This window comes from Carassius gibelio, chromosome B22, assembly GCF_023724105.1.
Source record: "Carassius gibelio isolate Cgi1373 ecotype wild population from Czech Republic chromosome B22, carGib1.2-hapl.c, whole genome shotgun sequence".
NCBI classification, from domain to species: Eukaryota; Metazoa; Chordata; class Actinopteri; order Cypriniformes; family Cyprinidae; genus Carassius; species Carassius gibelio.
The window spans coordinates 31,810,371-31,833,486 of NC_068417.1; the positions used below are offsets into that span (position 1 = coordinate 31,810,371).

A 23,116-nucleotide genomic window follows, 5' to 3' on the forward strand; every position below is an offset into this window, starting at 1 on the left:
GCTGACTGCTCGTGTGATTTCAGGTACAGTGTGGATTTGTGTTGTACAATACAGTCAACTCGTTTATATATCTCTCTCACACACGCACTGAGTATCGTAAACACTGACCTTTAAATCTTTTAGCTGGGACACGGGTGGGCGGGGCATAGAGGACACCCTTCGCTCCGATTGGTCGATCGCATTCGTGCGCTCGGAGAAGGGGCGGATTAGATGGTCACGTGACCGTCTCACTCACTCACTCTCTCTCACTGCCGAAGTAGATTCTCGCAAACACACACTACAACCAAAAATCCCCCTTTTACGAGGCAAGAGGAGTGTCGCTGTGTGAGAGCAGCGTTTTGCGCTTTACTGAGTGGAATTTGGGAGAGTTTGTGCAGTTCGGGGGCTGTTTTTGTCGTGTTTTATCCTCTGAGGTAATCTGGGATTCTTGAGGCGGGAATGAGAGAGATGCGCTCGAGCGCTTAACGTTACTGGACTTTCACTCTGTGAGGAGCAAACAGGTGAGTTTAACGGCTTACAATTCTGGAAAAAACACCCCATTATGTATTCTGGGTTACGTTTTGATGACGAACTATCGTTTAGAGTCAAGTTTTGTGGTGAAACAGATCACTCATGTCGTTGCATGCAATCCCAACAGCGTTGAATCGCTTCAAAAGAGGGATTGAACGTTATTCTTCAACTGACTCTTTTTTTTTTTTTTTTTTGTAATCTTAAACGCTTTTGTCGTATCTCCCGTGAGTTTAAAACGTAACGTTAATGTTACTGTTTTGTTTTTTTGCTTACCTTGTCGTTCTTTTCTATTCTGAGCGCGAGACCCCTGTGCCGCGACTGAAATCTGAGTCCCAAAATCTTTGGCGCCCTATTTATAGAGCTGCTAAAGATAAGAGGAGAATTAGTACGCGTACTAAAGATAAGGGGCGTGCGAGGATGCGGAGTACACTCAGATTTACTTTAGGACTATAAATAATATAACGATATCTCCCTGGACCACAAAACCAGTCATAATATTAATCATTTTTATTTATGTATTTTTTTTTTTAATTGTTCCTAAGTTTTCCATTGATGTATCGATATTTGTTAGGATAGGACAATATTTGGCTGAGATACAACTAACTTAACGTTACTTGAAAATCTGGAATCTGAGGATGCAAAACAATGAGGAAATGGCCTTTTAAAGTTGCCCACATTAAGTCCTTAGCAATGCATATCACTAATCAAAAATTAAATTTTGATATATTTATGTTAGGAAATGTACAAAATATCTCCATGGAACATGATCGTCACTTAATATCCGAAATATTTTTGGCATAAAAGATAAAATGATTATTGTGACACATGCAGTGTATTGTTGGCTATTGCTACAGATATACCTGTGCTGCCTATGACTATGTGCTCCAAGTTCACAAATATGAAAGTCGTGACATTTGTTAAATCTGTTTGTTTGTTTTTAATTCAAATTAGTTGTTGGTTAGTGTGTTAAAAGGTCAGCCGGGGATGCTGTGATTTGGGAAGCAGTGGTTGTGATGGCTCATGTGAAGGTGTTTTTCCATCTGAAATGGGAGTCCTGTCACTCTGCATCTAAACGGTGTGAGAGAAAGCAGCTCCACAATGAGCCATTGACTGTAGGGCACACTGAATCTTGTGACTCGTACTGCTGGTGTCCCTGTTGTGTATTTTATTGTCTTGTGTGGCTATTGTATTACTAGTGTCCTTTCTGTTATTGCAAGCCTGACTATGCATGAGAGATCCTGCACAGCACTTCATTATTGCCTGTATTCAGAGTCCGAACAGCTGTTGAAGTGAGGATTGAGGAACCTCCCTGTTCTTTCCTCACATTTCCCACACTCTTTTTTTTCCTTTTCTTTTTTTCTCTCTCTCATACACCAACCCTAACAGTTTGAAACAATCAACAACACGTCCCAGATCAACACACTGCTGTACACAAAGCAGTCAATAAACTGAGATTGACAGTTTGTGTTATATAATTTAATGTATGGGGGGTGTCTGCCGCCTGTCCCAGTACATTAGAGTCATGTCCAGATTCATATGGTGTCTCTTTTTCCTCTTTCACTTTCTTTTTACAGGAAATAGCATCATAACCATTTAATTTTATGGTCTGTAGAAGAAAGGCAGTCATAACAGCTTTGAAACGACTTAAGGCTGACTAAACCTCATTTTTGGATCTTAAAGAGAGCAATACTGTGGTTTTTGTCTGGTAAAATCCAGCCACCTGTTGTTGTTGTCATTGTTTCGAGTGGTTCTGCCTTTTGGCAGTCTGTGTGTTGTGTTTCTGTTTCTGGGTGGGTGTGTTGCCAATGATAGATTTGATATTGCATCATGAGTAGAAACACGTGAGCTTTGTGTGTACACATGCGGTTTGTTGTCTTGACTTCAGAATAAACTTAAGCGGCGGCCCCTTGTTCTCCCTGCTTTAGTTTACTTTGATCCATTTTAGCATTTGTTTATGTTTGTGCTTATTTGGCTTTTCCACCAAGAATGCAACTCTCTTATTCAGGTTAATACGGTTTCTGCTTTCTTACACGTGTGTTCACACGCTTACAAATGTGCAGTGTGGTATTGCCGTTGTTGGCTTGGGTTCTTTTATTAAGCCCACCCTCAGTACGTGTGTATGTTTTGTTTTTGTTTTCTGGCAGAGTTGCGTGTCTCTAATCTGAACCATCTTTCCAAGTGCCATTTGACCTGAATGAGCAGCTTAGCAACGCACAGCAGAGAAAAGAAGCCCCTCCAGAATGAATCGCAGAAGAGAGCGAGTGTGAAAGCCTAGAGTGGTGCAGGTGAAAGCTTTTACCGAGGCCTGGGAACAACAGTCCCAGCTGAATGTCTGGAGATTGCAAAGCATCGCTATTAAGATATCCAGGATTAAGGGTTTGAAGAAACCTCGAATGGCAACTTTGCCCCATGAAATGAATGGTTCTTGAAATCATGTAATCTGTTCAGGAGAAGCATGCTATTACTCAGATCAGACTTTCTTTTTTCACCAATAAAAATTCACATTGAAATGCAAAAACGTTGCATTATAATGATGCAATGGCGACCAGATTATATCACTTAAAATCTGAAAAAGTCTTACACCATCTGGAGAAATTCATTTCTAATGCTCTACAGCTTGACTCGCACTAGAGAGAGAAATCCACATCTGGAACAATAGTGTGTGTTTATGAGAGAGAACCGAAATCAGGCTTATCTAAACCTGATATTGTTAGAGGATAGTGCTGCCCTCCTGTTGTTTGACCTGACGCCACCCTTCACTGTTGGCAGGACAGCCCCTCTATTCTTTTTGTCAAGGGTGAACAAAGAACGAAGTCAATGGTGAATAGAGATACTCTCAGCGAGCGAGTTTAGCTAATGTGCGGTTGGCTGTTTTTTGATTGTATTGATCGGTGGACTTATGTGCTGGTTTGTGTGGGATGATGAGTCTGTCCTCGGGGCATTGCTGATCGAGACTGTTTTGCCTGTCAAATGAAGTGCACAGACTTCCTCTCTGTGGACTAGGAATGTGCAACTAGAAGTATTAAGAGATTTTTCATGAATAATGATATTTGCACACAGGACATGTGCATACTCGAGCTAAATCTCTTTTTTTTCTTCAGGTGAAGACAGCAGGAACATTCAGTAGAGATGAGTGGCGAGTCGAGACAGGGGGTGGTGACGACCCCTCCGCCCCCCAGCGTGGGGAAAAAAGAGGGCTACTTCGACCGCATCAATGAAAACGACCCTGAATACCTGCGAGCACGCAACATGTCACCAGATCTGCGACAAGACTTCAACATGATGGAGCAGAAGAAAAGGGTCACACAGATACTACAGAGTCCAGTAAGAAAACACAAACACGTGACACTTTGGTGTTCCCAGCGGAAAATGACTGGGCTTTTAAAAATGGCTTGTAAATCTCTTATACCAAATCTTGGACTCAATCTTTTTATTACCTTGTTTTCTTTGTTATTTGTGTATTTATTTTTGGAACTGATTGATCGCAGGCCTCAATGTTTGAGTAAAAAAAAAACAATAATTGTGGGTAATTTTGGAAATATTACCTCAAAAAAAGGAGACCTTTGACCAGCTGGCTCCAAAAAAAGAAATAAAAAACCTGTGCTAATTGAAAGAAAACAAGTTGATAAAAATATTCAATACTAAATATGTAAATAATGTAGAATAATAAAAAGCAGTTTTTTTTGTATTTGATTATTTTAGTCTGGGAACACCACAAGTTTTAGTCCAATGCGAAAACAATAACTATCATTTTCAGGAAAAAGAATATCTTCTGGTTAAAATGATCAGAACACAAGTAAAGTAAAGATCAAAAGTAAAGGTTACAAAAGATGGAGGAGACCATGAAAGAACAATATTTGTTGCCCCAGCAAACCCACAGGGAATGGTCCTCTGAACTGTATTTTTTTTTTTCTTGGTGTTAAGAACAATAAAAAGTATATATATATATATATATATATATATATTAAAAAAAAAACATTTTCCACTGTAAAGAACCTTTTGTGCAATGCAAAACTTCTATAGATGTTTAAAGTTCTTTAAAGAGCCATCAATTCCAAAAAAATAACCTTTATTCACCCTTGAATTGGAATCTATGGTTACATGACTTTTATGGTTCCATCTTTTTCAACACAAATACGTTTTAGTTTGTGAAGTGTTGTTCATCACACTTACAAAAAAATGGTTCTCTTGGTTCTTATTTTTCTGAAAATTTCTTTGAGCAAACAAAAATGTTTCTTCTGTGGTAAAAACCCCATTTGAACCTTTATTTTTTAATGTTTTGTAAAGTTATTGTACTGAACAGGGATGTTTTCCACTGATTTAATCAGCAAGAATGTGCTTTCAACGTAAAAGTGTTTACTTATAGATTTTAAAGGCTGTCTCGAGCCGTGTGGTTTTGAGTAAATGCCACACTGCCCTGAAGTTTACATTTAAAACTCAGCATGAACTTGTGAAGTTGGTTTTGAACCAAGCTGGTTGCACCTTACACTGCCTCTCTGTTGACAATGAAAGATTTATGGTTTATTCTTGTCAGATGAGCAGGTTTGTCAGTCGCTTAATTGTGCGTTTGGTGTGATGTTTTGAGTTACAGCTCAATCATGCGCAGAAATCCACAGCTGCACCATAAAAGCCATCTGGAAGACCACACCCTATTACACGCACACCACCGACTTCCACATCTCGTATATAAACACAATCCAGCCTGCGAAGCACCTCTGACCTACAGTAGAGAGAGATTATAGTGAGCGTGCACACACGCGTGAGATTAGTTAACACACACTGGAGAGATTACAAAGAACATACTGCACAGATTACACTCCTGCAGACATTTCTGCAAACACATACTGTGTTTAAAGCAATGTTCAGAGTTCAATAGAAGTTAAGCTGTATGGATGGCTTCTGTCACATACTGCAAATAAATCCAACTCCCACACAGATTGAAAACAACTACTTATATTCAGCAAGGATGCTTTCGATTAGTCAAAAGTGACAGTAAAGTCATTTTATAATGTCAAAAAAGATTTAAACCGAATTCTTTGAAACCGAATTCGTCAAATATTCTAGAAAAAAAATGGTTTAGAATATTAATAGTAAGATGTTTTCAACATTGGTGATGATATTTAATGTTTTTTGAGCACACGCAGTTGCTGAAAACTCAGATTTGCTCTCATAAATGACTTTTTAAATGTGTTTTAGATTGTAATGATATTTAATGTTGCTACTGTTTCCTGCATTTTTTAATCAAATGAATGCAGAGAAAACCTAGAGAATTTTGAGCACTGTATTTACAGTATGTGAAACTGAAATAGATTGTAAAACCTCCGGTTGTGATAAAACAGAGGCTGTTTGACAGTACGGTTGATTACGGCAGCGCCGCTGGGCTTTATTAGCAGCAGCTATCCAAGCACGTGTTTCTGAGACTCACTGTATACTCTTCTCACTCATCCTACACTCTCTGTGGAGAGGAGCCAGGCAGGGCAGGCAGCAGGTGTATCGACACACAGGCCTGTGTGTTTACATCTGCACTATCAGAGCTGATTCCACAAGCCTCTCTTTCATCTCCCTCTCTCTGCAGGGTTTCTGCGTATGTGCTGACACGCAGAAGAGCACTGCTTAAATTGCACGTCTCTCCGTGGACTGTGTTTAAGGTCAGACTATTATAGGCAGGACAGAGTTTGCAATGCTTAGGCCTCATCTGTGCTGTCACAACCAAAAACAAATGAAGACATCTCAAGGTCAACGTATCCCGCTCAGGAACCAAGCGGAAAAATAGCGGTTTACACTGAGGGACCGCTGAGATTTACTTAGGAGGTGAAACAACATGTTAATGATATTAAACCGTAATGGCACAATTGAATTTGTCTTGAATTTCCTCCCTTGGGTTATTTTTAGTTTCCCCACTCCCCTCTGTTTCCCTCTTCAGCATGAAAGCACGCCATTTCCAGAGTCGTAGCTGTTTTCCAAGAGCTCTGTGGTTTGGGTCGGTCGGGACACTTACGTTTGAGAGAAATTTCTGCTGAGAGGCAGGCGGGGATCGTTCATACCCTGTCCCGAGCGTCCACTTCTCATCCAAGCACAATTTAATACTCGCACAGGGAACTAGAGTCCCAGGATATCTCCATCTCACCTTTGTGCTTTGGCAAGACTTGGCCGGTTTTGGCTCGGGCTGCTTCGTTTGAAGCCATGTTAGGTGAATGGGTTATTAAAGTAAATTCACCACATCTGATCATCCTGGCCCACATTACAGAGTCACAAAGCTCCGATAACGCCCATCTTCCCCCATGAAGGATATGGTTTTATGGTTTGATATAAATGTAGTTACTATGTTTTGTGTTGTTATGATGTTAGATGAACAACGCTTTGATCTAGTGACAAGTGTGGGCATGTTAGCCCATGTTTGTGTGATGGCGTATCCCTACAAGAGCGTGTTGGCTGCAGGTTTGTTTTTTGGAGGCAGGTTTGATGATTCCCACGGTTAATCTTCCGTCATGATGCACTTGACCTCTAAAGCACTTTGCTTAAATATTTACATGTTCACATATTATTTTAGTTCATTTAGTTCAAGACAAGCATCACTTTTACTGTTACTCACACTTAAAGGGTTAGTTCACCCAAAAATGAAAATTCTGTCATTAATTAGTCACCCTCATGTCGTTCCAAACCCATAAGACGTTCATTTATCTTCAAAACACAAATTAATATATTTTTGATGAAATCCAAGAGTTTTCCGACTAGGGTTGCAAAGGGGTGGAAAATATTTGAAAACTTTCCAAAAATCTCTGGAAGATTCCCCAGAAATCTTCAAGACACATTCAAGCCCCAGACAAATAGTAAGGACATCATCAAAATTTCAGATTTCTTAGATTCCATCAAAAATATATTAATTAATGTTTCAAAGGTGGAGGATTTTAGAACGGCATTAAAATGTGAAATTAATGACAGGATTTTCATTTTTGGGCAAACTAACCTTTTTAAGACTGCAGTGAAATTTGGGCAAAATGTCATCGAACAGCTGTTAATGTGCTTCACTTTACGGTTAAGATTCTAAAACCATTACCATAACTTTTTAGGCTATTACGTAAGGGATAATATACATCCAGCCAGTTGTTATTGCATAATAACCCCCGACAAGGTGATCAGGACCCTTACGCAAAGCGGAGGCTACTTGCCTCATAAGTAAATAATTAGACAAAAAATTTCTTAGCTAATTAAACACAAAGCTTTCACCAAGAGAAAATGTTTCTAGCAAGAACACTTGACCCTGTTTTTAGTTTTTACTGGTCGTTATCAAAGGATAATATACCTGACTTTGTCTGAGAATGTCGCAACTGACCAATCAGAATCAAGCATTCCACAGAGCCTGATGTGTGCTTTAAATGAATTTGTCTTTCTTTCTATTTTTTCAGTTTATATTTGATGAATGAGGCTCTGATTTAAATCCAAACAAACTTAAGGGCCTATTTAATTTGCTTCCTGTGTAGTTTGTTTCACCCTAGATTAGGAAATCAAGCCCCAGTGAACTTCACTGACCCACACACACACACACACAGTCACTGAGAGTTTGGCAGGGACGGCCCACACATGGATACTTAAACACCATGCCTACTTCCCTGTGGCTGCTTGGCGACTGTGACTATGGAAATCAGACTTTCTTTAGCTCGATCTCTCCAGACCTTAAAGGGAGTTCAAGTCCTTTATGGGGGACTCACATTGTGATTTTTCCTGTGGTATCGAAATTGAAATAGAGAATTGTATAATTTCCTTTGTATCATTAATTAATTTGGTCAAAAACAAGGATAATGGCAACTATTTTATTTTTTTGTGGCATGGCAAGTAAAAATTTGACACGGTAGAACTTCCAGATTTGAAGCCAGTAACCTGGCAAATGTAGTGATTCATTGATGCTTATTTGCAATACTGTACCATATAAACAACTTCATAAACTATTATATATCCCAGTAACTGCAGTTTGCATAAAACCAATCAGTCCAGATTTTTGCTACTGCTTGATATTTTGTGTGCAAAACACATCAGACCATCAGTGAACCGAGCGTGCCTGCTGAGACTACATTAACTTTCTTTTTCTGATATGCCATATATATTTGCATACTATTTGCATGTTTGGATGTCACCAATCTCAAATACAGTGCCGAGTGAGGTGGTACATGCCTCAGTTCACATCCAGACACTTACTCACACCTGTAAATAAGACAAGTCTGTAAGCAAGAATTCAGATAGAGAGTTCAATAGCAGTCATTGTAACTGAGGCATTGTGTGGGTTTGAGTGCTCTGTCAGTGTCGGTTTATCCTGTGATTCATTTGAGATTAATTCCAGACTCCGAGCAGGTGAGCAGAAAAGCCTCGTACTGCTTATAAAACCAGTTACAGATGGTGTCCTTCCCTAAACATTGAAAATTAACTGTTCCAGTGGACTAAAAATTATTTTTGGATGTACCCAAAGACTCTTAGGTGGTACTTTCATCCTTCACTACCTTGTTTTTTGTAGAGAGTCTCCTCCAGCTTCAGAGGAAGTGGAGTAGGCCTCTGGGTTAATAGACTTAACTAGTTGTCAAGATACAAGTGGAAAAAAAGAAACTGAGTACAGAAGGTTTAACATGGAGGAGCGTGAGAGGATTACAGGTCTGTGTCCATCTCTCATTACAGTGTGTGAGTCATCTCTAATCTCGTGTTTTCTTTCTCTTTCAGGCATTTAGGGATGAGCTAGAGGGACTGATCCAGGAACAAATGAACAAGGGGAACAACCCCACAGGACTACTCGCTTTGCAGCAGATCGCGGAGTTCTTCATGGCCAGCTCCGTAGCCGGCTTCTCCACCTCCCCCATCAGTGAGTATTGCCATAGTGTGGCTCATCTACACAGGAACAGATTGCAACATTCCTCCAGTCCTCCGATGTCCCAGACTGCCCCACTCCTCCACCTATTCAGTTATACAGGTCGCTAAATAACTGATATTCCCATAAACAGACATTGAGGGAGGAAATACGACTAGCTATCTTACTTCTTCCTCCCTTATCACTCCGTGCATGTATCTGTTTTCTCTCTGCACTCTGCTATGTGGACCTAATCAGCAGAACATCAGTGAACCCCTTTCAGTGCTTACTGTTCATTCAAATTCATAACCTAAAGATCATAATGTGTCTGTAGACTATACACAGATCTAGGACTAATGGAAAGGTATGAGATTTAGAAATTAGACACTGATAGTTTGTTTAGATATAAAAATTATATAAATTGTTAATGTCCTCCTTTCTTTAGTGTTCCTGTAGCTCAACTGGTAGAGCGCAAGGTTGGGGGTTTAATTCCCCAGGAAAACATGATAGGTAAAAATTGATAGCCTGAATGCACTGTAAGTCGTTTCTTTGCCCATGCCATTGATGTAAACAAAGTTGCAAAACCAGGCCATTTAAAATGTGTCATGGTTTTGGTTTTTGAATAATGGCTGCCCATATTTGCGCACATGAGGTCTGTTCAATAGAGATTTTGAAAGCATCAGTTCTCAATCTTGTGCTGTTGACTGAGTTCTAGATTTATCCAGCTGGAGTTCTATAACATGTTCTGAAATTAGTTCCGGAGCGTTTCAGAATAGTTTTGGAAAGAGCTCTGGAACACTTAAGTTCATTGTTGATTATCTAAAGTTCAAGAATGAGTTCTGGAATGTTTAGTTAACTGGAGCTCAAAGATGGGTCGCAAGATGTTTAGTCAACTGAAGCTCTAGAATGAGTTCTGCAATGTTAAGCAAAGTGGAGTTCTGCAAATAAAAATTAGAGTTTCGAATATGAAAATGAGACTTTATGGTGGGTTTTTTCCCCATCCTACTGCATCTCATGTTTTTAAATGTGTAAAGTACTCTGTAGGTAGTGGGCGATATCTCGATATTTAAAATATATCGAGATATTTTTTAAACACGATATGGATTTTGACATCGTATATATCGATATATTGTTTATATTTAATTCTGATTCCGCCACTTTGCTTGTTTGTCTTCTCTGTGCTGTGCTCGCCCCCGCCTCCTTGATTTTGTCCCCCCTCCTCTCGCGTTGAACATGGCGCAGTCCGCAACCAGCCCGGAGGCTTCAAAAATAGTCTCAAAAAAAGCACAACTGGCTCCATTATATGCAGATTCTTCGGTTTTAAGGCGTCGGATGAACAGCAGGCAGATGTCTACTGTAGGGCCCTATGATTTCCGCGATGTAGAAAAGACGGAATTGCAGTCATAAAAACGGAATTTACAGTTTAACGTGGAATGTTACAGAATTTGTCAAATTTTAAATGAATTAATCAAAAGTAGGTCATTGCACTCGCATCAAATCGCGATATGGACTAATATCTGTAAATATTAAGCCGGAAAAGTCTATTTAAATATGAATCCTGCATGTTCTGCGTGTCTCTGAATGGAGCAGAAGCGCGTCTTCGTTTATTACACACACGGAAGTGTGCGTGACGCATTGGTGATTTCAGCTTCTGTCGTCTCACTGTGAATACATGAACAGTATCTCCAGAACTGCACAGAGAGTCACTTCATGAGCATCTGACCATTTGATTGGAGTAAAACTAGCGTCATATATCACGTCATAGACTGTAGTATCACATACACTGAACTGTAACGGTAAACCCATCAAAATAAAAGTATTTGACAGAAATCTATTACTAGCCTATTGTTCAGCAGAATGTACATAGCCTACTACTACTACTATTAAAATGAAACGGACATAATTTAAGGAATAATCACACAACATTTCTTTCATTTTTTATTTTTAATAGTAAATCCCCTTTGTTTACTGGGGGGGGGGGGGGGGGAGTTTTATTTAAAGCTAAATTTTCAGTAATTAAAAGATAAATTAAATGAATGTTTTATGCCTTCATTTGATAACCAGAAAAATTTAAATACACAGAATTTCAGAGGGGAAAAAACATTTCACATAAGGCTATTTAAAAAAAAAAAATGTTACAAATTAAGTTGTTTTTATGCTTTTAAATAATTACACGTGCTAAAACACAGAATTGTGTAACAATAAAACATATGGTGAAGAAAAAAATATAGAACATTTCATCGTCCCCCTAACATGTAATATTTGTCATATTTGTTTTTGCAGTAGTTTTTGGGGGGTTATTTTTCCTGTAAAGATATCGAGATATATATCGTATATCAAGATATAGCAAAATATATAGAGATATTTTTTGATCCATATCGCCCAGCCCTAGTACTCTGTGTGATTGACTTTCCGCCCTTTGTGTTAAACTATGCATACGTACATGATGCTGTTTTGTTTATTGTCGTTTAAGCAACTTAATTATAATTAGTTTCATAAACATTATTTTAAATATTATGCACTTTTTTTTTTTACATTTAATAATTTAGCAGAAGCTTTTATCCAAAGTGACTTACAATTGAGAACAATAGAAGCAGTCAGGTCAACAAGAGAACAACAACAGTATACAAGTGCCAGGACAAGTCTCAGTTAGTGTAGTACAGAACGCATAGCCAGGTTTCTTTCAAGAATAGAATAGACAAGAAAATGTAAGTGCTAGTATTAGTTGGTCAAATGCTGGCGAAAAGAAAGAGGTGTCTTTTAGATGTTTCTTGAAAATGAGTAAAGACTCAGCTATACGAATTGAGATTGGGAGGTCATTCCACCAGTTGGCCACAGTCCAGGAAAAGGTCCGTGAGAGTGATTTTGAACTTCTTTGGGATGGCACCACAAGGTGTTGTTCACTTGCAGAGTGCAAACTTCTGGAGGGCACATAAGATTTAACCAGTGAGTTTAGGTAAGTTGGTGCCGTGCCAGTGGTCGTCTTGTAGGCAAGCATCAGTACCTTGGTTTTAAAATGAGCGGCTACTGGTAGCCAGTGTAACCTGATGAGGAGAGGAGTAACGTGAGCTTTTTTTGGCTCATTGAGGACAACCCTCGCTGCTGCATTCTGGATCAGTCGCAGTGACTTGATAGTAGAAGCAGGAAGGCCCGCCAGGAGAGCATTACAATAGTCCAGTCCAGACAAGAAGTTGGGTGGATATATTGGGTAGAATATAGTCATGTTTTCTTATGATTTGAATAAATGTGCAGCATTAGTAATATTTTGCTTGATGTGCCCTCTAATGCCTCAGGAGAGAAGCCAAAAGCTTTTCTTCACCCTAACTAATATTATGCATTTTAAATGCGAATATATTTCACACTTTTGATAATGTTTAAGTACAAAATTCGACTTTAGTTCTTCAGCCATTTTAACAGCCTTACTACAAACACTTTTGGTATGTTTATCTGAAGATCAAGTCTAAATGTTTAGCCAGTGAAGCGCTAGAAAGAATTTTGTCATGTTTAATCAATGGGAGTTTCTGACTTGTAAAAACTGCAGGTCTGAAATGAGTTCCCGAATGTTTAGCCATGTGGAGTTCAAAGTTCTGGAGCGTTTGGTCAGTGGAGATCTAGAAAAAGAGCTGGATTATTTAGTCAACTGAAGTTCAAGGTTGACTTTTAGACTGTTTAGTCAGTCAGATGGGGCTCTAGAATGATTTCTGAAATGTTTAGTAAAGTGGAGTTCTGGAAACACTTTTGCAAAGTTTAGTCAAGTGGAGCTCAAGAAAGTTCTGAAATGGAAAGTATACTGGAGTTTGAGAATGATTTCCTGATACTTGTGATACCTGGAAATCTGAAATGAGTAGCAGTGAAACTCAAGAAAGAGTTTTGGAATGTGTAATCAAATGGAGTTCTAGAATGTTTTTTTTGCAACTAGTTCGGTAATACACAAACTACACAAAAAGTCTTGAGTGTTGTAGATGTGAAGAGCTGACTGTGTTTATTGTAGCTGGATCTTTTTTATGGCAGAATAGTTTTTTTTTGACTGTTCTTTGACCAGAATCCCTCAAGGTTCTAAATAAGCGATGGTAAATTTGATTACAGCAGTGTTTTTAGCTAACTGAAAACATCTTTATTAGATTCAGGCATATCAGTGTTTCACGGACACTCTCGAGGTGTTATCAGTTAATCAGGACACAGCACTTGCTTTTAATCAGAGTTTGATTAGTATCAAGGTATCGATTTACACTTGTTTGTTGTCCATTTTCCCATGACAGATATATAGAAATCTCAATTTCAGCGCTTAAGTGGGCTAATAAATCTTTAAGTGAAGTCCATCTTAAAAAATGGTTCAGACCTGTTCTTGACTTGTCCCTCTTTGCTCTTATTTCTCAGGTTTGGGCATGGTGACCCCAATAAACGACATGTTCAGCATGGAGTCCAGTACTATGGTGAAAGGAGAGAAACAGATCCGCTGCAAACTGGCCAGCCTCTACAGACTAGTGGACCTGTTCAGCTGGGCCCACTTCACAAACTGTTACGTTACAGTAAGGCACAGCATAGCATATTGTCATTTTAATATTTAACAGATTAGATATTATACATGCCTTTTATTTTAGAACAAGGAAATGCAATTGAATGATGTGCATTGTGTAATCCTGGGTTTCGCAATCCATTCCTGCAGGCCATAAACATTATAGTTCCACTAATCAGACACCCCCAGCTTAATACATGGAAAATGATATCCGCTTTCCCATTCATCATCAAATGAAATTGTTATTATTAAATTATACATGTCTACTTTTGAATGGCTGTTAATGGACAAACATGCTTTTTGTCTTCATAATGCTGTAGTTACAGCTTAACCAGGTGTTGTAAAGAAGGAAATATCAAAGTATCTGGATGCCTGTTGGAATAGATGAAGAAACCCTGAGCTAACTTGATCAGGAGAGGAAAAGCTGCTTATTTGTGTGTTTTAAAACTTGTAGGTTCGTGTGAGTAAGGAGCAGGATCATATCCTCATCATCCCCAGAGGACTGTCCTTCGCTGAGGCCTCTGCGTACAATCTGGTAAACAAACTGTCTGTCTTGCATTATCACGACAGAGCCTGATAGCAGTTCTGGGAACGGCTCGAGCATCACACCACAGGGCTGCCGGGGTCACTTTGAGTGGTGGCTTTAGTTGAACTCACATTCCAGTAAGACTTGAAATAGATTGGATTCAGGCTTGTGCTGTTCTTACCATCAGAATTCATTTATCAGTTGATTTAAATGATAAATAATTACTTGATGTTTCCGTTTTGATAGCTTCAGGTTATATTTTGTGATCCTTTCACTTTTTTTTTTGTGATCTAGCAGTCTGATTAAATTATAAATGAGACAATGATATTGCCTAGAGCTTAATAATAAGCATTTGGGATTTTTGCAGTCTGATATGTGCTTTGCATAGAGGGAATGCATTGGCAGACCTTGACTGAGCTCAGTGCTCGTTGCCAATGTGTGGCATGTGCTTAATCAGCCGGTTATTTCTTTGAAATCTCAGAGTGGGTTTTGGATTTGCACTAGCCTGTGTGTTCATGTCCGTCGGAGGCTTTTAGAGCCTGTAGTTGTTCATGCTTATTATTTTCTAATCGTAATGCGGTGGTCCTTAATCCTGGTCCTGGAAAACCCCAGCAAAAAAGCTCAAAGTATACTTTGAGTAGCCAAACACGTAGCTCATACACCATTTTTTGCACTAGAAAAAAAGTGTCTGTGCTATATCTCTCCAGAAGTTATGAAAGGTTAAAATGTCTTTGTACTCATTTAAACTAGAATTGCATATCTTCACTCATAAACGCGAACATCTATTCTTCATATTCATCTCCAGTAGTGTATCGTTCTGTCTCTTCTGGTTTTTTCAACTGAGAAAAAAACCCTAGATATTGTTGCCATTTTGTGGACTAATTAATTTGTGCAAAAACACTGAAGGGGTTTGTCTACACTTGTACACACTTAATCTGGAGTCACATCAGATTCTGTTAAAGTCAAAGCTTTTAATTTGTTAATGGCTAACCACCCTAATAACAACACACTTTATGGTAAGTACCAAGGTTTTCCTGACTACCACCACATGACAGAAGTGCATATATCAAGTTTATACAAGCATTTGTGACTGCATTAACGCCCTTGCTAAGAGTTCACTTCTGGCTCACATCTGCAAACCACAAGTTAGATGGTGACAAGTAGAACCGAACCAGTTCTTGAGGTTTTGAGCGTTTTTCTCTCCCGCTGGCGTATTAATGAGTTTTGACATGCTGCTTGTGGTGGATGCTGTTTTGACAAATTCCTGCCAATCAGGTGATTTAACGCTGGATCAGATTTGTGAAGCACATTTGTCCTCCTGCCTGCAGCATTTCTGACTCGGTGAACAGAATTGAAAGCGCGAGCAGTGGCAGTATCCGCATCTGACTCGCACTCTTGTGCTGGCTAATGCACTTTTTAATGCAGTGAGTGCTGTGCTGAATTTTATGACCACTGCCACAAACACATATTTCACAGTCCTGAGACACACACTCAGTCATTGTGCCATTTCAGGATTAGGGCAGATCAGATTTTTTGCTCTTTTATAATGGGTGCATGTCGACCTATTATGCATGGATCAAAGCCAGTTCAGGTTCGTCCAGTTTCTTTTTGTTTGCGTGGACAGTGAGAGTTATATAAAGAGCGATCTCGTTTGCATAGGCAGAACATGCAGGATTTTTCGTCTCTGTGTGTATGAGAGTGACAGTGTTGCTGACACAGTCATTCAGAGCCGTTCTCGTCTTCTGTGGGCGTGGCCTTGGGGACTGCGCCCGCTGGAACGAGGCCAGCAATCTGGGTCAGAGTTTTATTAACCCTCTACACGGTCGCTCACTTTCACACACTCTCTTCTACACTCATTATTTCACTAAACCTTCTTAACAGCGAACATAACATTAACACTACATCCGAGCACTTCTTGAAGAGGAATGTCTGTGGATGAAGCACATCTCACATAGATGACACTTTCTGTTGGTCAGCATGGTGAATCCAGCCTAAACCTGTTGTGAAAAATGCATGGGGAAAACCTTTTTCATTACCCGTGAAAACCTGCCAAAGAGCAGTGCATGCAGCCGCACCTCAAGAAGCGTGTTCAGATCCCTTACCGCAGGAATGAGCAATGTTGATTAGCAGTGTTTTGCTAAAGCAAGCATCCCTGTAACTCTTACATAATGTGGCATGAGAGTTCATGTCTGTGGAGCAACTGCTGTAAACCGTTCCAAATGTTCATGTAACAGGAAATGTAACTCGTAGTTTAGTTTTTGCCGTTTCATGCTTTTTATGTGCCCTGTTGAAAGTGTTTATTTCGCTCCTTAAAAGGCATTTATTGCATCATAAACTAAAACCAACTTTCTCTGCAACCAACTCTCTCTCCAAATGAAATGCAAGATTTCATAAGATCTCGTGAGAGAACAGTAAGGTCTTGCTTCAGTCCATTAGCGTTCGTGTGGTGGCATAGTACAGCAGATACGTCCATGCAGAAGTGGACCAACTTCCTGTGGGGATGTGCTAGTATGCTCTGCAGTAAGAAAAGCATGAGAGAACAGTCACATGATATTAGTGCTGTGTATAAATATGATCTCTATGAGCTTGGATGTCAATAACAGCAGCGGGACAGGGTGTTTATTTTAAGCTGGTAGTGATGTGGGGTATAGCATCGACAGCGACAAGCATGTGAAAAGCATGTTGGGTGGCCTGTTACAGGGCAAGCATGTGATGCAATTTGATACTCAATCAGAGCTCTTTGAGGTAACACATGTGCACAAACACCTCCATTCACTGACTGACACACACACACACACACAAAAGTTTGTAGTCAAGTCTACAATTATTTGATCAAAAAAAAAAAGTAAAACTAATATTTAAGGTTCCTTGATAGATAGAAAGTAAAAAAGAAAATGAATAAATGTAAATGTAAAAAGAACAGTCTTTATTTTGAAATTGAAATGATCTACAAGTCTCTGCTGTCGCTTTTAATCAGTTTGCTGGGGAAACTACGAATTTCTTAAATACAAAAGTGGTTGAACGTTAGTGTAAACCAGCTTGATCAGGCTGTGAACTTCCTGGAGTATTTCCCCATTGGTCATCATCTGTTGACAATACCAGGAACTGGAGGCTTATTTAAAACATTAACCGAGTCATCCACCGGTTCTTCGTGTATCTCTGATGACAGTTCCTTCCTGATGCACAGTGCACAGTGTCAGGTTTAAAAGGAAATGAGAGATAGTGTAGGATGTGGGAACAAAGAGCGATCAGATACTGTATCCATGCTAATATTGATTTCTTTAATAAAGCTTGTGTAGCCTCACAGGCTTCAGTGTACACTTTTTTTACAGTCATCTTTAGTGATAAACTCCATTGTGTTTGTGTGGTTCTCCAGGTGAAGGTGAATATTCTTGGTGACGTGATCGATCAGGGCTCCACCAACCTGCAGATCGACCCGGATGGCTTCAGTCCTCACGCTGCCATCTACTCCGTGAGACCTGATGTGCGCTGCGTCATTCACATCCGCACACCGGCCACCGCTGCTGTAAGTCTCCGTCCAGTCACGCCTGCTTCTGCTCCACATGCTCTCTCAACAGTTCCTAAGTAACATGTAGCAGACATTTACATTAAAACTGTAAATCGCCATGACTTGCATTGATCTCTTCTGTCGTGTCAGGTGTCGTCTATGAAGTGCGGCCTTCTGGCCATCTCTCAGGAATCTCTGATCCTGGGTGACATTGCCTATTACAACTACCAAGGCAGTCTGGATGAGCAAGAGGAGCGCATAGAGCTGCAGAAAGCCCTCGGGCCATCAGCGAAGGTGAACTACTTCCTGTGCTTGTCATTAGCTATGTTTACAGCCCCCTATTTTAAGCGCATTTTGGAATATTGGATTAAAAAAACAATGGATAGATACACCAAGATGAGCATAAATTCGAAAAATGCACAGATAAGAAATTTAAAAAAATTACGCAATGAACTAAGTTGGATACATTCCTTAACTGGTGAAAAAACATGCATTAAATAAGCTAAAAATTATTTAATGCGCATCAAAAAAGACATAAAACTGGAGCAACCAACAGACCGATCTCATTGCACAGCATCTGAAATGCCAATTTAATCATTGTTAAATTTTTGAGCAGAATCTCGTCAAAATGCTTTGTTATAATTAACTCCCAGAAATGCAGGCTCCAAAAATTAGATAACATGACTGGTTCGTCTCTGCGCTCTGAAGCTCGTAATTATATTCAGTGAAAATTGAACTTTTACAGAGCAAATTGAACTTTTCTTTGTAATGTTGAGCGCAACTTAACCAGAAGTGACGATTTTGATCTATTCAACACGTTGGATGGAAATGGTGATTTTATTCGCCAATGGTTTATGCGAATTTGCGCATAAATTTAATTCGTGACATTGGATGGAAACATAGCTAATGTCATTGAGAATGAAAGTAAAAAATACTGTTTTTAAGTGTGCTAGATGATTAGGTATTTGTTGTGTGTGTTGCAGGTGTTGGTTTTAAGGAATCATGGGATTGTAGCTCTCGGCGAGACCATTGAGGAGGCCTTTCACTACATTTACAACGCTCAGTTGGCCTGTGAAATACAGGTAAAACTTTCCTCACTCTCGTTGACTTTTACAGTTTATTGGATTTGAGTGATGCTTTTTAAACACAAACGTACACATGGCTAATACAAAGTCTGGTGCTGTTTGGAAAATTCTGATGGCTCTAGTCCAATTAAAACACAACTTTTCTAAGTAGTGTATACAAGGTATCTTATAGGCCATACTAGACTGAGTCAGGCATTTACTGAAGGGAAAAGAGCAGCCAACATGTTAGTATTGTAGCACTAACTCCACTAACACAAGTTTTAATGTGACGAGACAATGATTACAAATGAAGCACACACTTTGAAGGGCTCAGTTTGCAAAATTCTACATTGAATTGTATTAAATGTTCATAATTATTTTTAAATAAGTTTGTATTATGTGTCCGTAAACTGATACAGTAGTAAATGCAATAAAACCATTCAATTTCTGTACAATATCTGCACATCTCGCTGTAGGTGAATGCGTTCTCGTGCGCTGGAGGAGTGGAGAACCTGATCGTGTTGGATCTGGAGAAGTACAGATCTCGGACGCAGGGGGTGGCAGAAGCTGGGGTCAACATGGGCTCTCAGCACAAGTGGAGGCTGGGAGAGCTGGAGTTCGAGTCGCTCATGAGAATGATGGACAACCTGGTGAGTGTTTGTGTGAGCATCGCTGCCAGAGAGATACAGATACAGCGCACCAGTGGATATGAACTCCGCTTTAAACCAAGCCGTCGAGCCAAAAACAGCCTAAAGCGGCTGCTAAATGACTACTTACTACTAGTCCAGCTGTGTTTGAGAGGAATAATCACAGCATAGAGACTGGAAAATCACTTATTTCTTCGTCTTTTAGTCTTTTTCTTTTTCCGCCCTCCTTCCTCTCCTATTAGGCAGTCGAACGGAGATAGAAGAAAAGAGAGAGAGCCAAAACTCTTCTCTCTCTCTCTCTCTCTCTCGTTCTTTCTGTCTGTCTGTCTCTTTCTCCAGCTGTGCAGACCGTTCTGTTTTCTCTCTCTCCGTCCGTGTGAGAGAGGGAAGAATGCAGGCATGTGGACAGTCTGTTTTCTCAGCCGCGGCAGAAGAATGGAGTGATGTGGAAGATGATAATGATACGGTGTGTCGCTCAGTGAGCCGCCGTCACCATGCGCTTTTCCTGCTTCTGCTGGAGAGCTGCAGCGTGTGGTTACATAATGTGCTCGAAACGCAGATGGACCTTTAGTAGCTGGCCATTTCTTTCTGCAAAGTCAGTTTCCAAGCAGCGCTGATTATATAAACCAATTCAGTTCAATAATTCACAGTTCAATCATTCATTAAGCATTCATTAACTCATTAAAGACATTTAAATGATTTAAGAATAGGTCCTTATAGTTACTAGAATTAAGCTAGTTTTAAACATTAAACTTTTTATTTATATATATATTATATATTATATATTATATATATATTATATATATAAGCAATTAAATGAGAATAAATTGAGTTTTTGTTGTTTCTAATCTGATGCTTTTGTATTGTTAAATATTTAAATAATAATTCTATTCGATTTATTATTGTGTATGTATTATATATAAATTATAAATGATTATAGAGTTAGAAATGTGTAGTATTTAATCAATTATTTATATATACATATATATTATTGCATACACAAAATTAAATGTAATTGTATTATTGACGTTTTTAACGATACAAATAAAAATATTCTAGGAAGTTAAATTCTTGTCTTATTAAAGAGCTTTAGAATGAATATTTCATAAGTCTAGATAATAAATATTGACTAAGTGTGTGTATGTATGTATATATATATATATATATATATATATACATATATATATATATATATATATATATATATATATGTATATATATATATATATGTATATATATATATATATATATATATATATATATATATATATATATATATATATATACATATATATATATATATATATATATATACATATATATATATATATACATATATATATATATATATATATATATATATATATATATATATATATATATATACATATATATATATATATATATATATATATATATATATACATATATATATATATACATATATACATATATATACATATATATATATATACATATATACATATATATACATATATACATATATATACATGTGTATATATATATATATATGTATATATACACATAATGTGTGTGTGTCTGTGTGAACTGTAATTTCATTTCATTATATTTATAGTTTCTAGAATGATTAGTTTTTTTATTATTAACTGTGATTGTAATAGTAATAGTAATATTAGTTATTTTAAAATTGTTATTTTACATATTTGTACATTAATCTTAATATTAGCATTTTAATTTAGTTCATTATTAATTATATGTGTGTTTATATTTGCATGTATCTTTGTGTTTTTAATTTATTTGTAGTTTGGTGCATTTTTGTGGTTCTTGTTCATAGTATTTATGGGTTTATAACTTTGTTCCTATTCTATTATTCTGCATACTTGTCTTCTGTTTTTCATGTATGTTGTAAACCTTTCTGTTGTTCTTCAGGGTTACAGGACAGGCTACACGTACCGGCACCCCATTGTGCGAGAGAAGCCGCGGCACAAGAGTGAAGTGGAGATTCCTGCGACAGTGACTGCGTTCATGTTCGACGACGACGACGCTCCACGCTTCCCGCTGAAGTTACTGCAGCAGCGACAGCAGAGAGAGAAAACACGCTGGCTCAATTCACCCAACTGCTACATGAAGGTGAACGTGTCGGACGGGGCGAGCCAGGAGAACGGACGCACCAAGACCACGGTGAGGCTCAGCACAGCTCGCTTATGGGCATCTGAGATCTGAGCAAAGAGTCTTGACTGTTAAAAAGGGCATCGATGTTAAAGTAGTAAATCTCTCTTATCAGACAGTGGTAGTATGTGGTTATTTCCTGAGCATACCTTACGGCAGATGAAATGAGCTCATATTTGTGTCATCACAGAAACTACTGAAGCCTCACTGTCAGTTGACTGGAGACCACTGTCTTCAAGCCTGATGTCAAACTCAGTTCCCTCCTGACCTCTAGTGGTCCAGCTTCAGTGTTACAGCTTTCTCCGCATTTTCTTAGGGCCCTGTGAAATTATTCTGATTTCTAGATTCTGTTTTAATGCTTAAATGTTGTATCTATATAATTGAAATCTTGAAACTTTCACAATTTATTAAAAGTTAAAAAAAATACGCCATCCAAAAAAATACATTCTGGGACCCTTGTATAATTCTTTTTTCCCCTTTCTGTTTTATTTTTTGTTTACCTATTTTAATTGTATTTTAATTGCTTATTCATTTTAAGTAATAAAAATACATGTCTAATTGAAATCATGAAGAGCGGAGCAAATATTAGATCTTCAGAGAATAAAATATTACTACGTGTTGTTTTCCTTATTTCCATTTAAATGGTTTAATAAAATTTTAATAATCGTAAAACTTGTCTTCTCAAATCTCAATTGCATTCATAAAATCTTTTTATAATAAAGTCCTATAAAATGTGTTATGTTGTTAGAAATTCTTTGATGACTGTTTTAATTTTTAATTTGCCAGACAAATTGAGGTTCTCTGTTAAAATTAAAACATGGGGAAAAAATAGTGATTTATAAAATAGCGTTAATAATTGTATTATATAATTTATTTTGACAAATACAATGTGTTCTTGGCCTCATGTAGTGACACTGCACCACGAGCATCATGCGTGTTTTAGTGTGTGTAGCAGATGAAACTGTGCCGCTCATTCACCAAGAATGAGATCCAACTCAAAACTAGGCATTTGAGCATATGTTTTCATGGCAGAAATGTGTACTTGGTATAATTGAGTTTATTGGACAAAATGGTGTTTTTCTAAACCGCAGTAACTAGACTTCTACACTGACTCTGAATGCTCTCAAATGCTTCAAAATCTCTAAAGCCAGTATTTATTTTCTTGAATTCTGCACTAAATCTCTTTCTCTAACTCCTCCTCTGCAGTGGATGAAGTCTGATGAGGGGGGGAACACCAGCGGGACTCCCATCCGCATTGAAGATCCCAACCAGTTTGTTCCTCTGAACACGAACCCCAGTGAAGTTCTGGAGAAGAGGAGTAAGGTGAGAAATCAACAAATCCCATGTCTGCGTTCACACTTGCT

General features: G+C 38.3%; 1 protein-coding gene across 5 annotated transcripts in view; it reads left to right on the top strand.

Annotated features, from left to right (window-relative positions):
- The window catches only part of add3a (adducin 3 (gamma) a), an 86,612-nt gene that overhangs the window by 56,153 nt on the left and 7,343 nt on the right, over positions 1–23,116 (top strand). For 3 of the 5 annotated variants that reach the window (XM_052590885.1, XM_052590886.1, XM_052590888.1), the window contains 10 exons: positions 3,612–3,834; positions 9,217–9,355; positions 13,718–13,869; positions 14,311–14,391; positions 17,759–17,908; positions 18,041–18,184; positions 18,874–18,972; positions 19,431–19,604; positions 21,513–21,764; positions 22,959–23,075. In XM_052590885.1, the coding sequence (XP_052446845.1) occupies positions 3,640–3,834; positions 9,217–9,355; positions 13,718–13,869; positions 14,311–14,391; positions 17,759–17,908; positions 18,041–18,184; positions 18,874–18,972; positions 19,431–19,604; positions 21,513–21,764; positions 22,959–23,075 (1,503 nt within the window). In that variant the 5' untranslated portion in view covers positions 3,612–3,639. Of the gene's footprint in view, positions 1–231; positions 501–3,611; positions 3,835–9,216; positions 9,356–13,717; positions 13,870–14,310; positions 14,392–17,758; positions 17,909–18,040; positions 18,185–18,873; positions 18,973–19,430; positions 19,605–21,512; positions 21,765–22,958; positions 23,076–23,116 lie in introns of those variants that run through there. The other 2 variants (XM_052590887.1, XM_052590883.1) reach the window with 2 other exon arrangements.